A 22,875-nucleotide genomic window follows, 5' to 3' on the forward strand; every position below is an offset into this window, starting at 1 on the left:
AAAACCTAAGTCTGACACATTCACAACCTGCACTAAGTTATTAACGTTATTAAACACAGCATAGCCTAGACGCATACTCTGGATGCCTGATACTGAGGAGAAGAAAAATGCATAGAAACTTGAAAATTCCACAAACTAAGTGTTTCAAAGTATTAAATGATGAGAACTGGAACAGTTTTTGCACAAAAAAAACAAAAAAAAACAAAAAAAAAAAAAAAAAAACACCAGAGGTGACCACAGTTAGATAATTCCAAATTACAGGGAGGCTGAGTACCATTTAAAGGGAACTCACAAGGGCACTGTGTTATAAAATACTGGTACTTCTCACATTCCCTAGTAGCTTGACATCCTACATGATTTTGATAACAGTTTCCTGTATCAACACAGAAAATGATAACTACCAAAGAAGACAGAGGATGACAACAACAAACTCAGCAATACATCTCACTCAACCTCTGCTACAAATACCCTGTATTTACAACTAAAGCCCAATATAACAAAATAAAATGAAGTATACAATTAAATAATATTAATGTTTTTTTCACCTTTTCTATGCAGTCATCAAAAAATGCCAAGCCTGTGTCCTTGTCACTCACAAAACTGCACTCTTCAATAAAGCTGCTGAATATTTGCGTTTTGGTAAGGTGTGTGTAGAACTTTGCATATGCACGGTCTCTACTTTTTAAAAATCCTAGTTAGAAAAAGGAACACAAAACTAAGTACCAACTAAAGTTTCCATTAAAAACTGACATGGAATATGTTAACATAAATTATTTAAAGTACTAATAAATAACTTTTTTTTTTTAAGTAAAAACAACTGCTTATCACTATATGCATTCAAAAGAGTTAAATAACATTTTTTATGATATATTTTGCAAACAGCTCATTATATATAGCAAGTAGACACCTCCTTGTAGTCATGAAATTTGTTTTTTGGATTTGATGGCTTTTTATACGTGGAAAAGGAGACGACCACCTCACTGAAAGCAGAAGCATTTAACATTTAGAACAAGAGTTCAAAAAATCTGTTATCATATGAGGTATTATACTTGAAAATATCTATGACTTTCCAAGCCTTGGAATAAGAATCTTCTAGTTAACTCAAAAACAAACAAGACAAACAAAAAAACCCACCCATGACATTTCAGCTAGCATTCAACACAAGAACACATCAGAAATCTTAAGTCGATTAGGTGAGGAAAGTAAGATCTTCACTGACTGCTGTTTATTTTGTTTCTTATCTCTGCTCAGCACTTTCTATTTTCCCATTTACACAAAAAAAACACTTATTTGCTCTTCATTACCAGGCTTCTGGCATTTCTGCTATGTTCCATGTGGAATAAATTCTTTATTTCCTAAGAGGTGCCCTTAGAGAACATGCCAAACAGAGATGGCATCCCATTATTGAAAATCTCTTCCCAATACCAGAGCTCTTAGAAAATGATATATATAAATAAGAACTCTCATAGAACGTATATTATTTATATATATATATATATAATCAATGTTCTAATCAATTTTGAATAGTCTGATTTTATATAACTGCAATTTGAAATATTGTTTAAAAGTTGCACAACCATAGAAAAATCTAATCCTCTGAAGCTAAATTGCTCCATGATTCTGAAGCTGCAACACTGCCAGTGCTATCAGCAGCTGATTTATCTCAACTTCACCTTGATGATCAAACAAAGAATCAGCAGCAGTTGCTTTATTCGAAGGTGCCTGGGTGATAGGTTTAAGGTATGTTCTGTAACCCTTTAAAATAGATGCCATAAAACGCAGGAAAGCTTCCTGGATCTCCATCTCAAGTTCTGTCATCTTCTTCTGCCAGGAAAAATCTGCTTCAATGGGAGTCATCTCCACTGCAGAACCTTCTTGAGTTTTCCTGTGAACTAGCAAACATCAATATATACAGTCCTGTATTAAAATACAGTGTAGGTTAACGGACAACTTTTGCAAGACGTTGATGAAGATTCACATTTTTTCTTTTTTCTTTTTATGCCCATATTCAGAAATTACCAACACTGGAAAATAGTTCTTTCCTAGGGCTACGATTACTTTCCAATTGATCTGGCCTAGATAAGAAACAGTTACCTCAACAGCTGCTTCTGTGTTTTTCTAACTTATAAAGCCCTCTGTGACCGGAGATAATGAAGAGACTCACTGGTGAGTTAATATTATTGTTTACACCCAGGTAAATGTGGTCCTTCAGTAATACATCAATGCAAACACGAAGGAGTCATCACAGCAAATGGTGAACAGAAGTAGATGACATCCAGCGTTCACACTGGCATTCTTCAAGAAAAATAACAGTACCAGAAACTGCTGGAAATTCAAGTTGGAACAGATTACAGTTCCAGATTTTTAAGATAAGTATGAAAGTAAATAATAATAAAAAGTAACAAAAAACCCATAAATTCTTCTCCACTTAAAATTAGAAAACAGCATGCATAGGTCACTCCAAAAGTAATGCCTCCATGGAAACTACAACAGCTACAAAAAGCACTATATGACAGAGCAACAAACACTTTTTCAACATAGTAACCACCATTATCTATACAATTTTCACCAGTGACGAACTACAGCCTGCATTTCAAGTTCATAAAAATCCACATCAGCAGGATGACAAACTGTTTCACAGCTGGTGTGATTGATGCCATTGCTGAAATACACCAATCACCAACTCAGTGTGCTCACATCTACTGTTGGGTCTCCATAAACACTCAGCAACATTGATAAATGTCAATAGATGCCATTTATTCCTCATGGAGGAAATCGATTCCACATCCTTGCTTAATCAACACTTCTATATCAGATGCCATTTTGTCAGATTGCTCCTCTGCTGCCATCTGTTGCTCAGATGTACGTATTCAATTAGAAAATGTAATGAAATATTGTCAGGAAGATTCAAACTCTACTGCCATACCACCATCTGTGCTGGACATGGTTGGCCAACATAATAAAATAGGAGGCATTACTTTTAGAGTATCCTCTGTATTAGGTAGAGCATATGGGATTTCCTGCTGACAAAACAAAACAAAAAAACAAAATAAAACAAAAGAAGTCTTTCTAACAGATTAGGTAAAAAGCATCTGAAAAACAAAACAAAACAAACAATACTGAGGCAAGAAAGCCCAACTCCTAACAAATGCATTTTTCTGTTATAATTCATCAACTTTATTTATCTGTTGTAAAGCTATGAAGGTATAACTGTCTGTTATAAGAATGCAACTAAATTTACTTTGAATCATCTTACCTTGAAGAGTCTATCTACAGATAGAAGCTATGTATGAAATACACTTGTATCTAAGTTTGTTCTTATCTTTCCAAGTTATTAGTTTGATGAAGTTCTATCTCTTTTGACAAAATACCTTGTCAATATTTTGCTTCTTGATTATTTTTGTAGTCAGCATCTGAGATATTCACCAGCATCTGCACAGCACCTGAAGTACTGAGTGTATGAGTAAGATAATGTTCATTTCCTCAATTATTTTTTATCAGATTCATGAACATTGCTCACACAAAAATTCATATGTTTTGATATCAAATCTGTACAAATATAATTGTGACTATAAGTAAAAGAATTCCAAATATGAGGAAGTCACGGAAAAGAAAAACAGCAAAGAAAAAATTTACATCATCTTTTACAAAGAAGTACTTACATTTATATGCTAATTATAATTTAAGACTTGTAGAGGTGTATCAGAAAATTTAGTAGTTCTTTTAATATTTATTATCCCTGATATATGAAGTTTCTGTTCTTATCCCTTCCCATTTTATTTTATATATTTCACCTGCTGCCAGCTGTGGGTGCAGCTTCTTTAATGTGCTGAGCAGACTTTTACATGGCTTCTTAGGAAACTGCTTCCAGTTTGTGTTCTTCTTATCATCTGATCTAAAAGATGGGGGAGGATAAAAATACATGAAAATACAGACCATGCAGAAAATAAGTGCTTATGTTGGGCTTCATTAATTCATTTTCAGAAATAGGAATTTATTTGAAATCTGGCCACTGCCCCAGTCTTTCAGAAATGTTTGTGTTTTTTTTAAAAAACAGAATCTTGATACCAATTCAGAATTTATTTTCCACAGAAAAGAACAATATAAATTGAATTATGAGTCAAGTGCTCTCCAATCTGGTACAAAGACCTGCATTAATATCTGGTTTAAACATTTTGGTTGAAGTTTCACATTGCTGACTTCCCTTTCAGAAATTCTAACACTCTCACTTGCACAGTCCAAGAACACCAACCTGTATGCGATGACGAGTTTATACTGCAGTAAACCTGCCTTACTGCTATTGATAGAATTTAAAATCAGTTTGGAATACAACATGAACATGTTTCAAGAGAGGGGGAGAATGCCTGCTTAGCACTCTGCATCAATGAAATTACTTAAAATGGCACAGTCATATCACTTAAGAAGAGAGCCTAAGTTTCATAAACTAAAAATTCTTGCAATGTCATCTCCCATTTTATTTATTTTTCCCCACCACAACAGCATGCCTATAAAGAATGTAAGTGGTACTGTTCCAAAAATGCAAAAAAAGACGTATAAAAATAAAAAATTCTCAAATTTGCACCCAAAAATGATACTTTCCTTAATCAGTTTTTGATGTTACTTTCACAAAGACAGTTGAAAACGTTCAACAAAAGACAGAAAGAAAGATGTTGAATGAATACAAGGCATCCAATATTTTTTTTTACAGTAAACGAAACTTCAGTCTATCATAAGGAAGATACCAGCAAACCTCTCCTAAAAATACCAAGTCAGACAGATTGATGTACTAGAGAGCATTGAATTCTTCATGTTATTCTTGTGTTGTGTAAAAGCTGTGCACAAAATAAAATTGAACAATAATCTTTACTTCCTGAAACTTTTAGAACTCTATACGGTCTTCAACACCATCCCAACTTTACTTCAAGTCAAATGATAGACAAATTCAATTCCTCTGAAAGTCATGTGGTACTGATAACATATATATAAAAAACAGAAAGCAGAAGATTAACAGATCAGCAGATTAGCTATTGAAAAAGAAATTGACTCATAAGATTGAGAGAAGAAGTGCCAGAATCCTTTCAGATTAATAGAAATGAGGTCAGTAACTAGTATATTTTTAATTAAGTATCCAATAACCAATGCAAGTAAGGTTTATACTCAATTTTTCTATGTCTCATTCCAATAGAATCTTGACATTTTTCTCTCTTCTATACTACTACTTCTATCTGCTTCATTCTTCTGCAACCCAGACTTTGTTTACTCACAAGAAGTGAAATTTCAACCAACTAATCAGATACTTTTTGCTGCAGTATCTTCATATAAACAAGTTAGCTTCATTTCCTTTTCTTTAATGTATTGTTCTTTCATAATGTGTGTTTTAACTATGCACCTTCAGTAACTTAAAGGAAGCATTTACTTCAGTGGAGCACTACAGAAAGGGTTCTTCTGACATAATGAAAGCAGAAGAGTATTCAACTGATTCAAGTGACTAATTTTGACTCTATGTTAGTAAAAAAGACAATCACGAGTTTAAGTGATATAAGAATTTAAGATTACTTAAAAAATGTGCACATCATTTACTTATGCACACTTTCATCTTGAAATAGCTTAGAAATACTTTCTAACTATCATCTAACACACTAAAATGAAAAGGTAACTCATAAGTTTAAGGAATTCAAAAACTGATTTCCAATTCAGTTATCTGCACTCATTACTAAGATCTACTACAAAGTGAAGTTATTCTAGATTGGCCTCTCCAGCAGAAAAAGTGGAAAAATTTCTCAGACAACACCTTTACTTAAAAAAGGCATTAAAACATAATTAAATGAAAATACTGTGAATTGAATGCAGGCAGTCCAAAAGATCTTGCCTGTTTGATCTCACTGAGAACTCAGCTTGTATAACTTACGAAAAATTAATTATTAAACACTGACAAAGAGTCTTCACTGCAAGACAGCATCAAAAGCTGTCATATTCATGCCAATGCTCAAGTGAACACAGGCAAATCAAGCTCCAAAGTGATGGAGCCAGAGGAAAACATATAAAATAGTGGTATAATAAAATCTTCTCATCTTGCTTTTCTAGCGCATTTCCCTAATAAGTACATTATAACTGATATTTTGTTACTACATTTATAACACCATCTGCATCATGTATTTTTCAGCAGCCCCAAAGAGGTGACCCTCACCTTAACAAATTTCCAGTCTCAAGGAAATGTGAAATGAGAAAAAGAATAGTGGTCAGGCAGAAACAATTAGACCAACTTGTTTTTAAATCAAATTTTCTCCAAAGTTGTCAAGCAATTTCTGCATCTACAGATAAATGTAAAAACCCCATATAACTTACATGTACACCATGTTTGTGTCTAAGTCAATGCACACAATATCCTGTGGTGGATCATACAGATCAAAATATCGTGAATCAACTCCAACAATAAATGGAACAGGTGCACTGAGTACGGTGGCCAGAGACAAAGGACAGAGGGGGATATATGGACATTGCCACTGAAATGGAAATATCATCTGAAGGAAAAATGAAATGAAACCAATGTATTAAAATAGGACAACAGATACTGCACAATAAAAAAAGGTGAAGTCGTTACATGCAGTAAGCTGAAACTGCCAAGAACCATGTTTTACTGTATAAAAAAAGACTAATCTGAAAACTTTTTACAGCATATTTCTTAATTGCCTATGAAAAATGTCAGCCATTTAAACAGTTACAATTAGATATGCTATGGTACTTTAAATGATACTGTCAGGAAAAATAACCAGTTGATGCATCAAGCTTTCTAACTTAACTCAAGCATTCTAACATTCTACACTTCACAGTAATTAGGAGTTTGCACCAATTTCCCTCTCTACTGCACAGAACATTTTGTACTTACAGCTACTACAGCTTCAGCAACTCCTGTCAGCACAGCTGGTCTAAGAGAATGGAGGAGGATCTTGCCTTCTAACAATACAAACAGTAACAGGGTAGCACAGTTTTCTGGTCCAAGATTCATGAGTAGAGTGCTGAAGTTTGCTCCACTAGGGGGTGAGTGGAAAGGTGGGAAAACAAACATAAAAAAAAAATTCTGACAGCTGTTTTGGACCTACTAGTTGAGTAATCTTAATATGGTTATCATACATAAAATGGCTAGACAGCTATCACCCCAATAAAAGACTTGTAAAACTTGTACTGACACATAGAAGCCTAAATTCAAAAATCCAGAAAAAAAGAAACTTACACTACAACACACCATGCTAATTCTGTGCTTTTTATAGCTCTCTCTCATGTCTACACACATCTAAGTTTCTGTACCAATACAACAGGTTTAATGCATTATCAACTAATCCAAGTAGAAAATAACACTAGTAGTTTCAATCAATGAGATAAAGGCAAAAATCATGTACTAAGCACCCATTTAATATTATTATCAACAGTATCAAATTTAAGACTAGTCAAGAAAAAGAACAAAACAATCCATCATTCTGATATCAAAATGCATTTAGTTCCTAGAGTTTAATCTCCTTTTCATTTGTTGGATACTGTACAGACATTCAGGAATTTTACTGACATCTCTAAGAGTACTAGAGAGGTTTAAAATCTGTCCTTCAAAAAGTGCTTACATCATACTTCTCAGTTCAGTGTCTGGCTACAGTTTTACCCCTAAATGGCTGTGCAAAGAGATGTGATTAAACACTGGATCCTGTTGCATATAGGGTATTATGTATGTTACTGTTTAAGGAAAAAAAGTAAAAAAGGAATAATACTTTGGTTTCTAACCTAACAATACAATCAAAGAAAATAAAAAGTCACGTCACATCCACATGGATCTCCAGGCCTAGAGGATTAAGCAGTATTCCCAGAGACCTCATCAATCCTCAATCACAGATATCCATTTTGAGGTATAATTTTCCATTTCCAAAATGTTTGTGCACTGATTGATTCCACGTAACTGTTTGATATAAGTGTCTCCCACAGATCCATAAAAAGGACGTATGTGAGATTTAAAAAGTGTATCATTAAAAGTTGCTTATATACACATATACCCAAAGATCTAAAATATTAAAATACATATATTTCTCCCCACAGCCTACTTCTTCTATATAAAATAATCTGGCAATCTATCTTCATTTCAGAATAATCTGAAACACTACTCTTTCATAAGAGATAGATCTATGTCAAAAAGAAGCCACTGCCTAATACTACAAAAACGTATTGAGCTTTCTGTTTAAAAGAACTAATGATACTGTAGCAGTGTTTGGCTTTCTTTTACGCCTCATTTCTAGTTGGCTCAGGATGCTTTAAGCAGCAAACAGATTAAACAATAATACCTTAATGGCAGTGGAGTAGAAACTGGCTGGGACAATATTAATGCATCGTGTGCAGAAAGCTGAAACACATAAAATAGCACTATTACTAACAATTCCAAATTTAGTGAAGTATAGTATTTTAATCCATAATCTAATAAAATGTTTGGCAGATAAGGTCACAATGCCACGCAAGAGATGCAAATCAGAAAAATCTGTGGAGCTTCTGTTCAGTAAGTCAACAAGTTTGTACTAGTCAGCAGTAAGTTACAGGTAATTGTACATGACTCAGCGTTGAACATAACTGACTAGGCGATTAAGCAAAGCAAAGGAGACAGTGCCACAGGCAAAAAATGTTTGACCCAGAATAATCAGTGGAAAACTGACACAAACAACTCCCCAGTGACATAATGCAAATGATATCTATAAAATGAAAGAGCAATGTATGAGAAAAATTTAAAAAGCACAAGAACAGCTGCTGCAGTTTATACGGCCCAAAATCTGAAGCAGCTTCCTTTTCTAAGTCACCCCAAGTTTATAGCAGTGTCAAAGAAGGAGACTCCACCCACCAATTTCCTCTCAGCTCCTTGGAGCAGCTGGATATTCAAAACTGAGTAAAGAAAACAAGAGGAAAAATCCAGGCTTTTGAAGGCAAGAAGAAGGGTTTGACAATACAGTAACTAAAAATGAAAGCAAAAATTTTGTTTACCTGCACAAGAATTCTTGGTCTTTGTGGTGAAGGGAAAGGTATATTGTGCATAAAATGGGAAATGTGCCTGAAAAAAAACAAGGTAGGACCTTAGAAAACTAGACATGTTGATGAGTTAGGGGAATTCATCTGCATTAGTTGCAGTGCTTTAATATAGACATAGAAATACACTGCTACTGCAGAGTGCCTGCACTGAAGTCTACTAATTTAAAATCTAAAACAGAAAGCACTGGCATGTTGCATGTAGCTCACAAATTTTGTGTTATCTGAAGTTTAAATGAAAGGTAAACAGGCTACAAAAATTCTAACAGAAAAGTAAAGGTAGAATCTGGTTCACAATCCAGTTCACACTCCTAGCACTGCAAAACCTACTCATTAGCCAGAAGAAACAACAGCTCCTAACAGTACAATCAGTACAAGTTATACAATGCAAGAGACGGAGCAAATACAGCAGCTATGAAAGTATGACATCTAGATCAGATAACTACTTGAACTGGTATCTACACACATTAACTTGAAAAATAAGTAACATACTTTTCAATGGGAAGAGGATGAGGTCCAGAGACAGAGAGCTTGTAGATGAACATAAGAAATTTTCGGAATGCATCAAAGAAAGGCCAGTGTGAAAGAAGGCAGATGCACTTATTAGAATTGATGGTCTTGGAAGTAACCACTTTTCTCTCTACAGCTGTCAAGAGACCCAACTGCAATTGCTGCTTTTCTGTTAGCAGCTCCCGAGGATAAGGCTCATAAAACTGAATAGCAGCACCATAAACCTAAAAGATGAAGAAACACAGCTGAGTAAATCAAGTATTTAACAGGAGTTTGGGTTAGAACTTTTGAACTCTCCATAAGCCATTAGTGTTTGCACACAGAATACTTTTCTTGGTAGCTTGCTGAACTACTTCTCATTTATGTAGCATACACTAAATATCCTTATAATAAAAGAAGTATTTCTGGATTCCTGTATCTCTCTTCATCTATTTCATGGCACTTCACTCTAAGTATTTATACACAGTAAAACAAGAAGGAATTAAACTGCATTCCTTGACAAAACCTGTCTATTAACTGTTACTAGTAATAAGAGAAAATAAAATCATCTCACAAAATGATTGTATTCAGTAATATTCCCTTACTGTTACATGAAACAATACAATCTAAGTTTTGATTCTTCTTATTTTAAAAAACTAATAAGAAAATACACTAGAAAAATTGGTTCCTTATCTGTCAAAGTTTCAAGGTTGGCAGAATCATTAAGGCAAATTTAGCAAAGGGAAAGCAGAGAGAGAAAAGGGAAATCACAGCATTGCTGTGCTGTAGTTTCTGAGAAAAACAGCTGCAGTTAATATAATCATCCTTGCAAATGAATATTAATACATTGGATAAAAGTTTTCTTATTTGGCAAAAGAAGAATAGTACATTTCTCAGGGAACAGAGAAAGGCAATCTGTTCTCATTAACGATGCTCAACTACTTTTAGTTACAGATAGTTAACCACATTATTACAATCATTTACACAGTTGACACAGTTGCCAACCTGACACAACAGCTAGGAGAACAGCCCCTAAAAAAGGACTCCCTTGTTTTATCAGGTTTATCTACAAGGACAGCTCTGAAGGTAATGCCTCCTACTTTATTATGTTGGCAGACAACATCAGACGCAGATGTTGGTATGGCAGCAGAGGTTGAACCTTTCCACCTATGTTCTGCTACATTCTGTTGCCACGTGACGTGTGCATGTGGCTTTGCACAGATTTTGCATACTGCCTGAATTCTGAGTTGTCATCTTATGTGAATTCCAACACGATCACTAGTCACAAGAGATCTTCATTTCTTGAGCACTTCTCACATACTTCCTCTTTGCATTTTCTTCTCCTCACTGCACTTTTTTTTTTCCTGGAAACTGTTTTTCTGTTTACATACACAGATAGCTACAGAGTCAGTTAATACCAATTTAAAAGGAACAAGCTTTTGAGGTAATCACAGGGAAACCACAACTTACACATTTTTAATACTTTGATAAGTGATCATCACCTCAACAGGGCTATCCTTCAATTGCTAGGAACTTTTCTTGAAAGAACAGAAAAATCCATGTCCTGTGGTGTTAGTTTTGCTAAGCATATAGTTCTACTTACACATTACTAAACAGAACAAATTCTTCCGTCGGTTTTCTTTTCAGTTTACATCTCCTGTCTCATAACAAGGCTTATGGCAAGTATTTCTCTTAGAAAACTGTATAACCATTTCATAGGTATTGATTCTCAAACACAGAAGGGATTATGGCTATTTTATCTTACTGGCAATTTAAATTTAAGCAAAAAGAAGTCACAATGTGTAGCCATACCTTTTCTGCAGAGGAACAGGTCAGTACAAATGTTGAGAAGACAGGTAGTGGATATCTGGTTTGAGAGTCCCAGCATTCAATAGTAGCTCCCATAGGAAGGCAGAAGAGAGGTACAGATTCTGACAGAGGGAATGATTCATAGTTTTCTTGAGGATATCTGAAAATCAAGCCTTCAGGATGGGAAAATGAAACATTAGTGGATTTGCTCTGCAAGCCCTATATAAGCTATACATTTTTCACAATATGCAGAAAAGTCCGTTGCTTATCAGGACTTAACAACTGAAGATTACATCTGCAGAATGAAGACTCTCATTTAACAGTAAGGCTGTATCATCTCAGTAACAATCAATTAGAAATTTCATGTAAACATGAAACATTTTGAAGCAAACTGAAACACAGGAAGTTCTGCACAAATGTGTGCAGGAACTTCTTCCCAGTGCAGTGACGGAGCAGTGGCACAGCTGCACAGAGAGGTGGTGGAGTCTCCTTCTCTGGAGACATTCAGGACCTGCCTGGATGCCTACCTGTGCAACCTGGGCTAGGGAGCTGCTTTGGCAGGGGGTTAGATTCAATGATCCCTGCAGGTCCCTTCCAACCCCTTCAACTCTGTGATTCTGCGACTCTCTTTGAACAACTGCTTTATATATTAAAAACTAACCACTGAGGATTTTTACTTCAGGAATTACCTGTATTATTTAAGTGCCACTGAAACAGATTTTGTTACAAAAAAGTCCCAACGAAAGTGATAAATTGCCTACCGTAGAAGCAGCATCTCCACTGAATATAGGGTGAGCTAGCTAACTCCTCAAATTTTCTGCTGATCACTTAATATGTTCAATTTAAACAAATCTTAATTCTGTTTTCAGAAGTATAGTTAAGTGTTGCTTGTAGAAAACGAGCATGTTGAGTATCAGTTCACTTTTGCAGCTCTTCTCACTCATTTCATGTTACAGTGACTTTTTTTTTTTAAAAAGTGCATAGATGTTTACTCTTGTTTATGTTTACTTTCTTATGTTTACCATCTAGCAGTTTACTCTTCTCAAAGGATCTTCCTGCATTTAATGATCAGTAGACACTACTTTGGAAGCTTTTTCAACCTCTCCAGGAACAAGAAAAAAAAATCAATAGCAATGAATTAAAAATATATATAAAAAATCCAGACTTAAAAGGAAAGGCTTTCTTGTCAGTTATTGTTCAGAGTACTTTTTACCCTCCTTCAACATGAAACTACTGAATAGTTGTAAAATTGAAAGAAAAGAACACATTTAACTTGCAAATTAGTTGAAAGATGTTGAATTAGCTATGAAACATTAAAGAAAATACAAATAAGGTTGACGGGAATTCTCAAGTACTCTTTCTCCATCACCACCAACACAAAATACAAAGTAATTTCTTGCATGTGAAGTGCTTTCTATACTGTTCATTTAAACTCATATGCTACCAATTCTGTCATGATATAAACTAAATTAACATAGAACAATGTTGTTTCTATGAAGGCTTCCCTCCCCCATCACCCCGGAAAAAACTGAGGTGAGCCAAGAGGGCATTAAAGGAGTTGATTTCAACTGCCACGGTCTACAAAGATAATTACTACAGATAACACTTAAGTTTTTACAATTTATTTGATTTCAGAAAGTGCTTGAATCCTACTTGTAATATGTTTAGACAGTCTGCTTCTAAAATTACTTACCAGCTTTATATGCTATTGAGTTAGAAGCCGGCACAGACTTCTTATAACAAAGGTACACACTGGAACCCCACTGAAAGACATAAAATTCATGATGAGAGCCAACAGAGATAGGCAAAAGAGAAACGACACAAACATTTGAATACACTCCCACTTACAAAGAGAGCAGAAATAAAGTATTACAGAACAAACTCACTGTTTAGCTGCTCAGTGTATTTCAACTCATGGAATGAAGAATCTGACCTTCCCACATTTTTAGAGATTACAGATTTGCATAAAATAATCACAATACCATACTATTCTTTGAAATATTACCATGTAAGAATGTAGAAATGTGAAGCAGGTCACTTTCAGCTTTCATACACTCTATTTTCTTGGTTATTTAAAGGCAGAATCATCAATGGATTCTAAACACAAACATTAGACCCTTTAAATGTACTTCCTTAAACTGATACTCACATAAGGTTTTCTTTGCTTTGCTTTTTGCTTTTTGTAGTTTGTCACCCACTTGAGGAAAAAAAATACAGACTGCAGACAGAGAAAGCTAAACACAAGGAACACTAAAAAAAACATAAAATGACTGAAAAAAGTGTAAGCAGTAACTAACATTCCTGTATTTCAAAAGAAATTACATTTGTTGTTTCTTTTAACAAAAAAGGAAAAAAAATCAGAATAATAAATATTACAAAACTGGTCACACACACAGTATGAAAAGAGAAAGAATTATGACACAGTCATAGAACACCACCTGAATAGTGCCAAGAAGAGTCCAAAGAGCTGCTACTTTTGTGTTTGCTTTCTTAAAAAAAAAAAAAACAACTTCTAAATACTCACCATACCACAGTTTAAGTTCTTATCAACTTTGCAGAATGTATGAGGAGGAGTTTCTCCTTTGCTGGTAACAATAACACAGATATCTGTCACTGCTAATGAATTCTGAGGTCGTATTGGAGGAGCCCTTCGATACGTGATAAAGATCCGTTGAGAAGAAGCTGAACTATTGTTAACATTAGCACAACGACCGTAAGGAGTAGCCTGAATCACTTCGCAGCCTGAAATGATACGTTCCTTCCCTTCATATAGAACTCTGTGGACAGGAAGGAAACAAAATATTACATGCATTCAGGAACATACAAAACTACATAGGCAGAAGTACAGAACTAGTCCATTCGATAGCAACTGCCTCACACAGTATACCTGAGCACTTCTTAGAAACAATTATTATCACTTAATTTTTTAATCACTTTAAAAAATAATTTAGACAATTGGAGATATAGAAGTCTGCTTCCTATGCAAAAAAAAAAAAAAAAGGAAAGTATCAGTAATTATTTATATTCTTAGTTTGGTTAACATTTCCAAAGCAATAACAAGTAAACAATAAGTAACCAAGCAAATAATAGGCACACACACACAAAAATGCTCAATGCTACAGACAAAGAAATGCATAATATATAATAAGAACAACAATAATAACTATAGGTGACTATTTATAGAAAGAAGAATGGATACATATTAAACACCCATACTGAAGTCTTCACACGGCATCTGGATTTTCTTAGCCAGATCAATAGCTTATGTTGCTATATTCTTACCTAAATGAGATAAAACTTCACACTTCTGTCTTTTCCAAACATACACCCCTTAAGATCTGACCTCAATGTCATTCTTATAGTGAGAGACACAAAACTGAACATAGTACTTGAGATGCAGCCTCACCAGAGCTGAGTACAGAGGACTGATCACTTCCCTGATCCTGCTGGCTACACAAGCCATGAAGCCATTGGCCATCTTGGCCACCTGGGCACACTGCTGGCTCGCACTCAGTTGAAAGCCAACCCACGTGGGTCCATTCTTCCAAACAGTCTTCAATCCACTCTGCCCCCAGCCTGTAGCTTTGCTGCCTGGGGTTGCTGAGGACAAGGTGCAGGACCCAGCCCTTGGTGTTGATGGATTTCTTAAACTTGATCTATGCAAATACTTCCAGGAGATAAGAGGCTGACCAGATTTTAAGACTGCAACAGTAGAATTACTTCCCCTCTAAAGCAAGAGAAAAAATGAAATCTGTCCTTGCTGCTACACATCCACTAGCAGAAAAATTATTAAAAACACCATATCCAGATCCCATGCATAGTAAGGAGTTTAAGAAAAACAGAACAAAGCCAACAACCATGGATCATTCAAAATAAACAGTGATTTTACTGATACAGATGAAAACATTCAAAAGGATACATGAAATATTTAACACGACACCCTACATATAGATAAAATCCTCCATAAGAGAGTAATTCTACTCATGCTTATTTGAATTTCCCAATGTCTGCAGTCAGATTAATCTCTACTGATCAGAACAAGGTTTGTTTTCTGCTTTAGCTCTCACCCTCATCACCTTCCTTCTCACATTATTCTACCAATTTCAGTTCAACTTCATTCCAAGCAAAATGTAATCTGCAGCTTCCTCTAAACGCTGAGTCCTTTCAATGTATGAGCACGAACTCTTATCTACTTGAAAGGTTGTATAATGTCACACATTTAAGTTCTCTCGTGACCAGTTTTTATTGATTTAAAGGTTTATCTCAATACATTAGATATCTGCGTTTAGAGACAAACGTTACCTTCCTGGAAATGAGGTTAACATCTGTAATGCACAAACGTGGCTTCTGGAAAAACAGCCCTGCCACAACATCACACGTGGACCTGCTCTCCAGCCTGATTCCTCCTCAAGTTCCAACTGCATTTCTGTCCTTTAGAGTTCTTATGCAAAATAACTCGTCGTTTACAACAAATCTTATCTCATTGAAGATAAGGCAGTATACAAATACTATAGAATGAAAATGCACTATGTATAACGAGGGTCAGAGTTTCAGTCAAGTAGAAGGAAAAGAGTTACCTTCTATTTCTACTGCCACCATTATTATTATTTATCTAAACATTGATGCGTACTTCATTATCCTAGGACGTTCCAAATACTCTACTGCACTTGTCACACTAGTGGGTTTTAAGGAACAATGTAAGATGCTGGCTAGTCAGATAATCCTCCGTTTTCTCTTAAGTTCCCTGAAACTTGTGTTTCACTTTCATTTTTGAAATACATCCCTAAAAAAGTATTTGCTCAATCAACTCATGCAAACACTTTCAGAAAACAGTTACACCGAATAAGATACATTCTTGATACAGAAGCCCCAACAGAACTAAATCTTCCCATTTATTTAAGATATTTAGTATTTATTTAAATATATTTGTTTACATTAGTTACCAAAAAACATTACTCAGTGATGCAAAAACTCTGCTTAAGAAAAGAAATCTAGGATTCAATCTTTGATCTCTTCTACGGGAAGTGTTAGAAAGAGCAAAACCCCTTAAACACATTTCTCTGTCAAGTATTCTTTCATGTAAGAAACCAGTTTTGGAATTCTCCTCTATTCCTAACAACTGAAATCCAGTGAGAAGAGAATCACAGAACAGCTTGGGTTGGAAAGAACATCAAGAGTCATTAAAAGCCAGCCCCTCTGTTACATGCAAGACTGCCAGCTGACAGATCAAGTACTAGATCAGATTGCCCATGGCCCCACTGAACCTGGACTTACACACCTCCAGGGAGAACACATCAACAGCCTCTCCAGGCAATCTGTTTCAGCACCTCAGCACCCCCAGTAAAAAAAAACTTCCCCTGAGATCTAATCTAAATGTTCCCTCCTTCAATTTCAAACCATTCCCCTTTGCCCAATCACTATCTACCCTGTAAAAAGTTGATTTCCCTCAAGTTCATAAACTCCCTTTAAATAATGGAAGGCCACAATGAGGTATCCTCAACAGCCTTTTCTTTTACAGGCTGAACAAGAGCAGCTCCTTCACCCTGTCTTCATAGGAGAGGGGCTCCAGCTCTTGAATCATCTTCATGGCCTTCCTGTGGAAACTCTCCTAAAGCTTCACTTTTTTCCCCATGGTGAGGCTAATGACTTGTCCATAATACTCTAGGTGGAGCCTCACAAGGGCAGAATAGAGGGGGACGATCACCTCCCTCCCCAGAGAGATCTTATTTCAATATACTGCTGCACTTGAATAGAAACAAATCTCAAACCTCAGTTCTTGCTGACTTCTGGAATGTCATGAAAAAGATTTGGGAAGAAAGAAACAGAATGACTAGCAGCTGAATTATTTGCTGACTCATAATGCACTGAGTTTTAACACTATATGTAAGAAAAAGACCTTATGGATTCTTGTCCTAACATCAAATATTTATTCTTACAACTAAAAAAACAACCACAGTACATACAGCAGTCAGAGGAACATCAGACAGCTTAACTATATGGAAGTGAGCAGCTGTAACAGGAAGCCACTAGCAGCTTACAGACCCTACAGCTTAAGAACAATAGAAGAATATGAAGGTGTGGCAATGGGACAGAAACAGGGTAGAAGGCACAGAGAGAACACAAGGAAAATGATGAAGCAGTAGAACAACACTTCCACTTCTCACATTCTTCCAAACAGGGCTTCTTCAATCAATCTTCCTAAAAATATGTATAAAACTTTCAGGACTATTGTATACACACATGCACATATATACATACACACACATCTATAATACTTATTTTGCTATCTCAGCATTCAAATAAGTAAAAAAAATCATTTTAAAACCTATGAATGAATAGGCTTACAACTTCAAACTGTGAATTTGCTATATTATACTATTAATATAACTAACTTTCTCAGATGTATTTATAGTTTTATATATAGTTACTTCATATAAGTTGAATTTCACTTTCTTTTATAAATGCTTGTCTTATAGTAGTATGTTATAAAGTTGCTTGTTTATACATAAAAACAATATCCAACTATGGATTTAACCCTTTTGAAGAGAGAATCTTCCTCTACTAAGTAAGTCTATTCAGTGTGTCAGCTGACTGAATGGATAATTAAAGCTAAAAAATTATTTCACACAACTTCTAACTAAAACAGAGAACAGCATAAATTAGCCTTGAGAGTGTACATTTGACCTATCCTACATCCCTTGTCCAAATTCCACTTTTATTTGAACACACAAATTCACAAAACAGATTGCTCAAACCATCTCTTGAACATAGCTGCAAAAAAGCAGAAGCAGCAGAGGGAAAACATTCACACGCACCACTGCTCAGTGACAAAAGTCTGCCATTACTTGTTAAGTGTGACACCCCTACCAGATCTGCGTAAAACGAAGTAGAGAATTAACTGCTACTTGCCAAATATCAGTAACTTATAAAGAATAGATCTGCCTGGGAAGTTCATAGTAGACAGCTATTCCCCTGTTCTGCTTATCAGCTGATAAGCAAAAAGCTGATCGAAGCACTCAGGTTCCAAAAGTTGAGGGGGACATGAACATAAACATGTACTAGCAGAGTCCCTTTGACAACGGGTACTAGGACATAGTTTAGATAGTCAAGATTATCAAAAATTTGAATACATAAGGCTAACTGTACAACTGGAACTATGATCTTCAGATCACAAATTCTGTCATGCAACTCACATTGTTACCAAGATTTCACTACTAGTTTTTTCCCAAACTGGACTCATCAGCTGGCTTTCACAAACTCTAAATCCAAAAAATACGTAGTCATTGTGCCAGACATGCTTAAACATGTATGACATTAAGTGCATTTACAGCTGACACAGACATGTGATTTTACTTTACTCTTCATCAGTTATTTGTTAAATAAGGAAAAACAAGCACATTCATTAGATAACAACAATCACAGCAGTTGTTCCACCCACTTTCTTTTTTCTTTTTCTCCAGTAATTCTACATTCCCAGTAATTCTGCAAACCATATCCATACGAGAGGAGCAAAGAAACAGTGCTATATGGAATGATTCTGACAATAATGCAGAGCTGCATGAGTTGTTACAGATGAAGAATTTCCTCAAAATGGTAGTAGCACAGAATTATTACACTCACCACCTCAAGATTTTGGGGAATTTTTTTGCATTGCACCTTAATACACAAAACTCAGAATCCTTTAAGTAATAAAATTAGTTCAAAGTTTCCTCATCCCCCCTTCATTTGCCAGGCATTAAATTTTCCATGTTTATAATTCCCTACCACACAGATGAGTTGCTTCCACTTCTCTTTTTTTTCCTCTACAGCTTAGCAGCCTAAATTCTCACATTTTTCCATATATGGATAATTTGATAAGGCGACAAACACCTTCATCTTCAACAAACATTCTACATTTATTAAACCATACACCTCCAAAATTATTCAGGGCCACAGATGCTCCCAATTTTATCTGTCAGTATTATACTGCAGCAGCAAAATGCAGCTGAGAACACATGCAAGATAATACAGAAACTGAGGACACATCAAGAAAACAAGGGACAAATCTTACATTCAGATCTGCTCACTGCTAGTAAGATTTCAAAGCTAAGAATTCACAAATGCAGTTAAAATACCTGTACTGTACAGATTGAAACTGAAAAAAAATCGGCTTTCATCTCTGCAACTTTCAAGCTGCAAAAAGCTGTATCACATTTATAGAAGGCTTTGGAGATCAACAGTAACCAGATTCCTCCATTCTCAAAGTCAGAACCGATTAAAAGTTTACTGACTTAAAAACCAGTTCTGGTTTAGAATTCAGGAGAAAAAAAATCTTTGTATTTCTGGGAGATGAAAAAGGTTTGAGTTATTTGAGTGTTTAATTAAAAATTGTAACGTGATCAAGAGAAAACAAATAATTTCAGGAAACTTGTGAATGTCACAGATACCATGTTGCTTCAATATAGTACAATATATTCAAGGTTTACAATTACAGTGCTAGTGAATCTGTAGAAATCTTTAAATCAGGACAAAAAGAAAAGGGTTTCTTTTTTTCTTATTTGAAGATACAAGCCTGATTAGACTTGTCAACAATGTTTTTTGCAGTATTTTTTCCTTAAGTTATCACTTCCAGATGAAATATGTTTCTGACTTTGCACAATACCATTTGTATACATAAATTTTATAATATTTTCTTACCTTTCAAAGTCCGCAGCAGAGAACTTTATTTCTCCTACTTGTCTTGTTCCATATTTATGTATATAATCTCTAGCTAAAACTTTTTCATTCCATTCAAAAAGACAAGTTCACTAGAAGACTGACAACTTATTTCAGAACAAAAAATGCCACACAGATACATAAAACAAGTAATATATATACCCAACTATATGCTTTGATAAGCTTTCACATATCTGCAGCACCATCTGTGAAGAGCAGAATTTTATCATAACAGTAGGAACAAGTAAATGGTCACAAGTATCTCACCCGATGTCAGTAAGAGGTGGTTTGTCTCGGCCTCTCTTGTAGCAGAGAAAAAGTTCAGGACTCTTAAGACTTCCATAGTTTAGATTGGCTTGGAGGGCTGTAGGGGTGGCTTCAACGCAGGTGTATCCCTCTGGGACAGTTTCACCAGCTGATTTAATTATCACAGCAATGTCAGTAATTGGAGCCTTCGGACCATTTTCATGACGGCTGATTTCTTGGTCCAAGAGGTTTGCAGTATCTGTATCAGTCAGTCCTGCCACTACAAAATAGTCAGCCACCCGTGGACCTTTGTCTTCTATCATGGTTATGAAAGTACTCCTAGGGAAAACAAAGAGAAATAAATCAAACGCATTGCATTCAAGCTAAACCTTTCCCTAAACAACTACCAAGCTATCACAGTTTAAAATATTTAAAGAAAATCCAGCAAATAAAAAAAATTCCTACAAAGACTTCAGAAAATTAGAGATAATTCAAGGGAGACTCCAGAAAATCCTCAAAAAGATAGGCACGAAATTAGATTCCAGTTCTAGCATAGTAACAGAAATTTTTTAGCTTAAGGAAGATTAAGCCTGATACAGAGATCAAAGTTCCTAACACATCAGCTGTGCAGAAAATTTTCTGGCATTAGCTATTAGATCATTCAAGATCTTCACAGGGCAAAACTTAAAGCAGGTATCCCTAACTAAAATGACCTGGACAAGCTAAGAGTTGGGCAGAGAGGAACCAGATGAAGTTTAACAAGTGCAGTCTTGCACTTAGGGAGGAATAACTGCAGGCACTGCTACAGGCTGGGGGATGACCTGCTGGAAAGAAGCTCGAAGGAGAGGGACCTGGGTGTCCTGGTGAATAACAGGTTAGCCATGAGCCAGCAGTGCACCCTGGTGGCCGAGATGGACAACGGGATCCCGGAGTGCACTAAAAAGAGTGTGGCCAGCAGACTGAGGGAGGTGATTCTCCCCCCCCCCCTCTACTCTGCCCTGGTGAGGCCTTACCTGGAGTACTGTGTACAGTTCTGGGCTCCCTGGTAAGAAAATTACAGGGACTTCCTGGAAAGAGCCCAGCTGAGGGCTACAAAGATGATAAAGGGCATGGAACACCTCTCTGATGAGGAAAGGCTGAGAGATTGGGTCTGTTCAGCCTTGAGAAAAGAAGACTCAGAGGGGATTTGATCCATGTCTATAAATATCTAAGGAGTGAAAGGCAAAGGGACGAGGCCAGACTCTTCTCTGCAGTGTGAGGCAATAGGATAATGGGAAATGGCCACAAACTGATGCACAGGAAATTCTGCACAAATGCACATGGGAACTTCTTCCCAGTGCAGTGACGGAGCAGTGGCACAGCCACACAGAGAGGTGGTGAAGTCTCCTTCTCTTGAGACGTTCCAGACCCGCCTGAACTCAATGATCTCTATAGGTCCCTTCCAGCCCCTACAATTCTGTGATTCTGTGAAAATTATCTATATTTTTCTGGCATCACTTACTACGAAAATTGACTACAGAATCACACTTTTTTTCTTTTCCCCTTAAGAAGAGAGAACAATATTTAGTATATGCTCTCTAGTTTATCATCAGCACATTTTATCCATTTTGTTTCATATTTTAGGCCTAACAGCACAGTCTTGAAACATTCAGAGAGTGACTTTAATATCCGGAACTCATTTACAGAAATCACACATCCAAGCCCACATTTCAACAGCTGATTAGACTGTATATGTTAGTGTCCAGCTGCACGTTCTAGTTCTGGAAAGATCTGTTCCCCAAACACTCGGCATGTTCACTTATCATCTGATTTTACAACAGTGAAATGTATATTTTTTTTAATGAGTAAAACTATCTGACAGACTATATTTCAATATCACAAGTACAATTTCTAGCATCAGTTTTCATGAAATACCTATCCTTCTGAAAGCTGATGGAGAAATATTTAAGCATAATCCAGAGATCCCTTCCAATCTCTAGAATGCTATGAATATGTGCACCAAAGCTATCAAGTGTCTCATATTTACAAGATCCTTACTGTCACTGTAATTGCAGAAACACTAATGCCCACTAACAGAGGGGTGATCTGGAAGTATACAGTATACATTATTTTTCCAGTTCAGTTTAACTCTGTCAGATCTTCTCCCCTCAGGTCTCCTGAAGAAATAGGGAACTACTTTTAATGCCATAGCTGCTTAAGCAGCTTCAGAGTAACTATCAGCTTCACAACTCACTGCAGTTCATCCCCCTTACCATCATAAACAGCATTAAACAAATAAAGCTCCTCACATGTCACCATGAAATGCATGGGTTAATGGCTTCAGTTTCTCATATAAATTGGTGCTTCTATAAAAAGTCTCTCCTCATAATCTTACTACTCATTTGCACTTCATTTATGACCAGAAACAGTTTTTGCAATCCCAAAATGAACCAGAAGAAGAATTGCTCCGGCTGAATGTTAACCTGGAAAAAAAACAACTGTTCAGTGTTCAACCAGAGTAATTACGTGGTGATTCTGTCTCAGCAGAAAAGCAGCAGCTTGATTAATCATAAAATTGTGAGTCTAAAAAAAATGAAAAAAAAAAGTCCT

At 35.9% G+C, this 22,875-nt stretch overlaps 1 protein-coding gene across 1 annotated transcript in view; it reads right to left on the reverse strand.

The window, feature by feature from the left end:
* The window catches only part of DENND4C (DENN domain containing 4C), a 73,902-nt gene that overhangs the window by 33,885 nt on the left and 17,142 nt on the right, over positions 1-22,875 (reverse strand). Inside the window, exons 3-14 of the mRNA XM_065740630.1 lie at positions 20,308-20,625; positions 13,871-14,123; positions 13,040-13,109; positions 11,350-11,519; positions 9,541-9,782; positions 9,007-9,073; positions 8,322-8,380; positions 6,887-7,031; positions 6,346-6,521; positions 3,795-3,895; positions 1,674-1,892; positions 546-691 (exon numbers count right to left, since the gene is read on the reverse strand). Coding sequence (XP_065596702.1) covers positions 546-691; positions 1,674-1,892; positions 3,795-3,895; positions 6,346-6,521; positions 6,887-7,031; positions 8,322-8,380; positions 9,007-9,073; positions 9,541-9,782; positions 11,350-11,519; positions 13,040-13,109; positions 13,871-14,123; positions 20,308-20,609 — 1,950 coding nt within the window. The 5' untranslated portion in view covers positions 20,610-20,625. The remainder of the gene's footprint in view (positions 1-545; positions 692-1,673; positions 1,893-3,794; positions 3,896-6,345; positions 6,522-6,886; positions 7,032-8,321; positions 8,381-9,006; positions 9,074-9,540; positions 9,783-11,349; positions 11,520-13,039; positions 13,110-13,870; positions 14,124-20,307; positions 20,626-22,875) is intronic.

The sequence above is a fragment of the Cyrtonyx montezumae genome, unplaced genomic scaffold (genome assembly GCF_038088225.1).
Source record: "Cyrtonyx montezumae isolate F1298 unplaced genomic scaffold, pur_monq_1.0 scaffold_29, whole genome shotgun sequence".
NCBI lineage: Eukaryota > Metazoa > Chordata > Aves > Galliformes > Odontophoridae > Cyrtonyx > Cyrtonyx montezumae.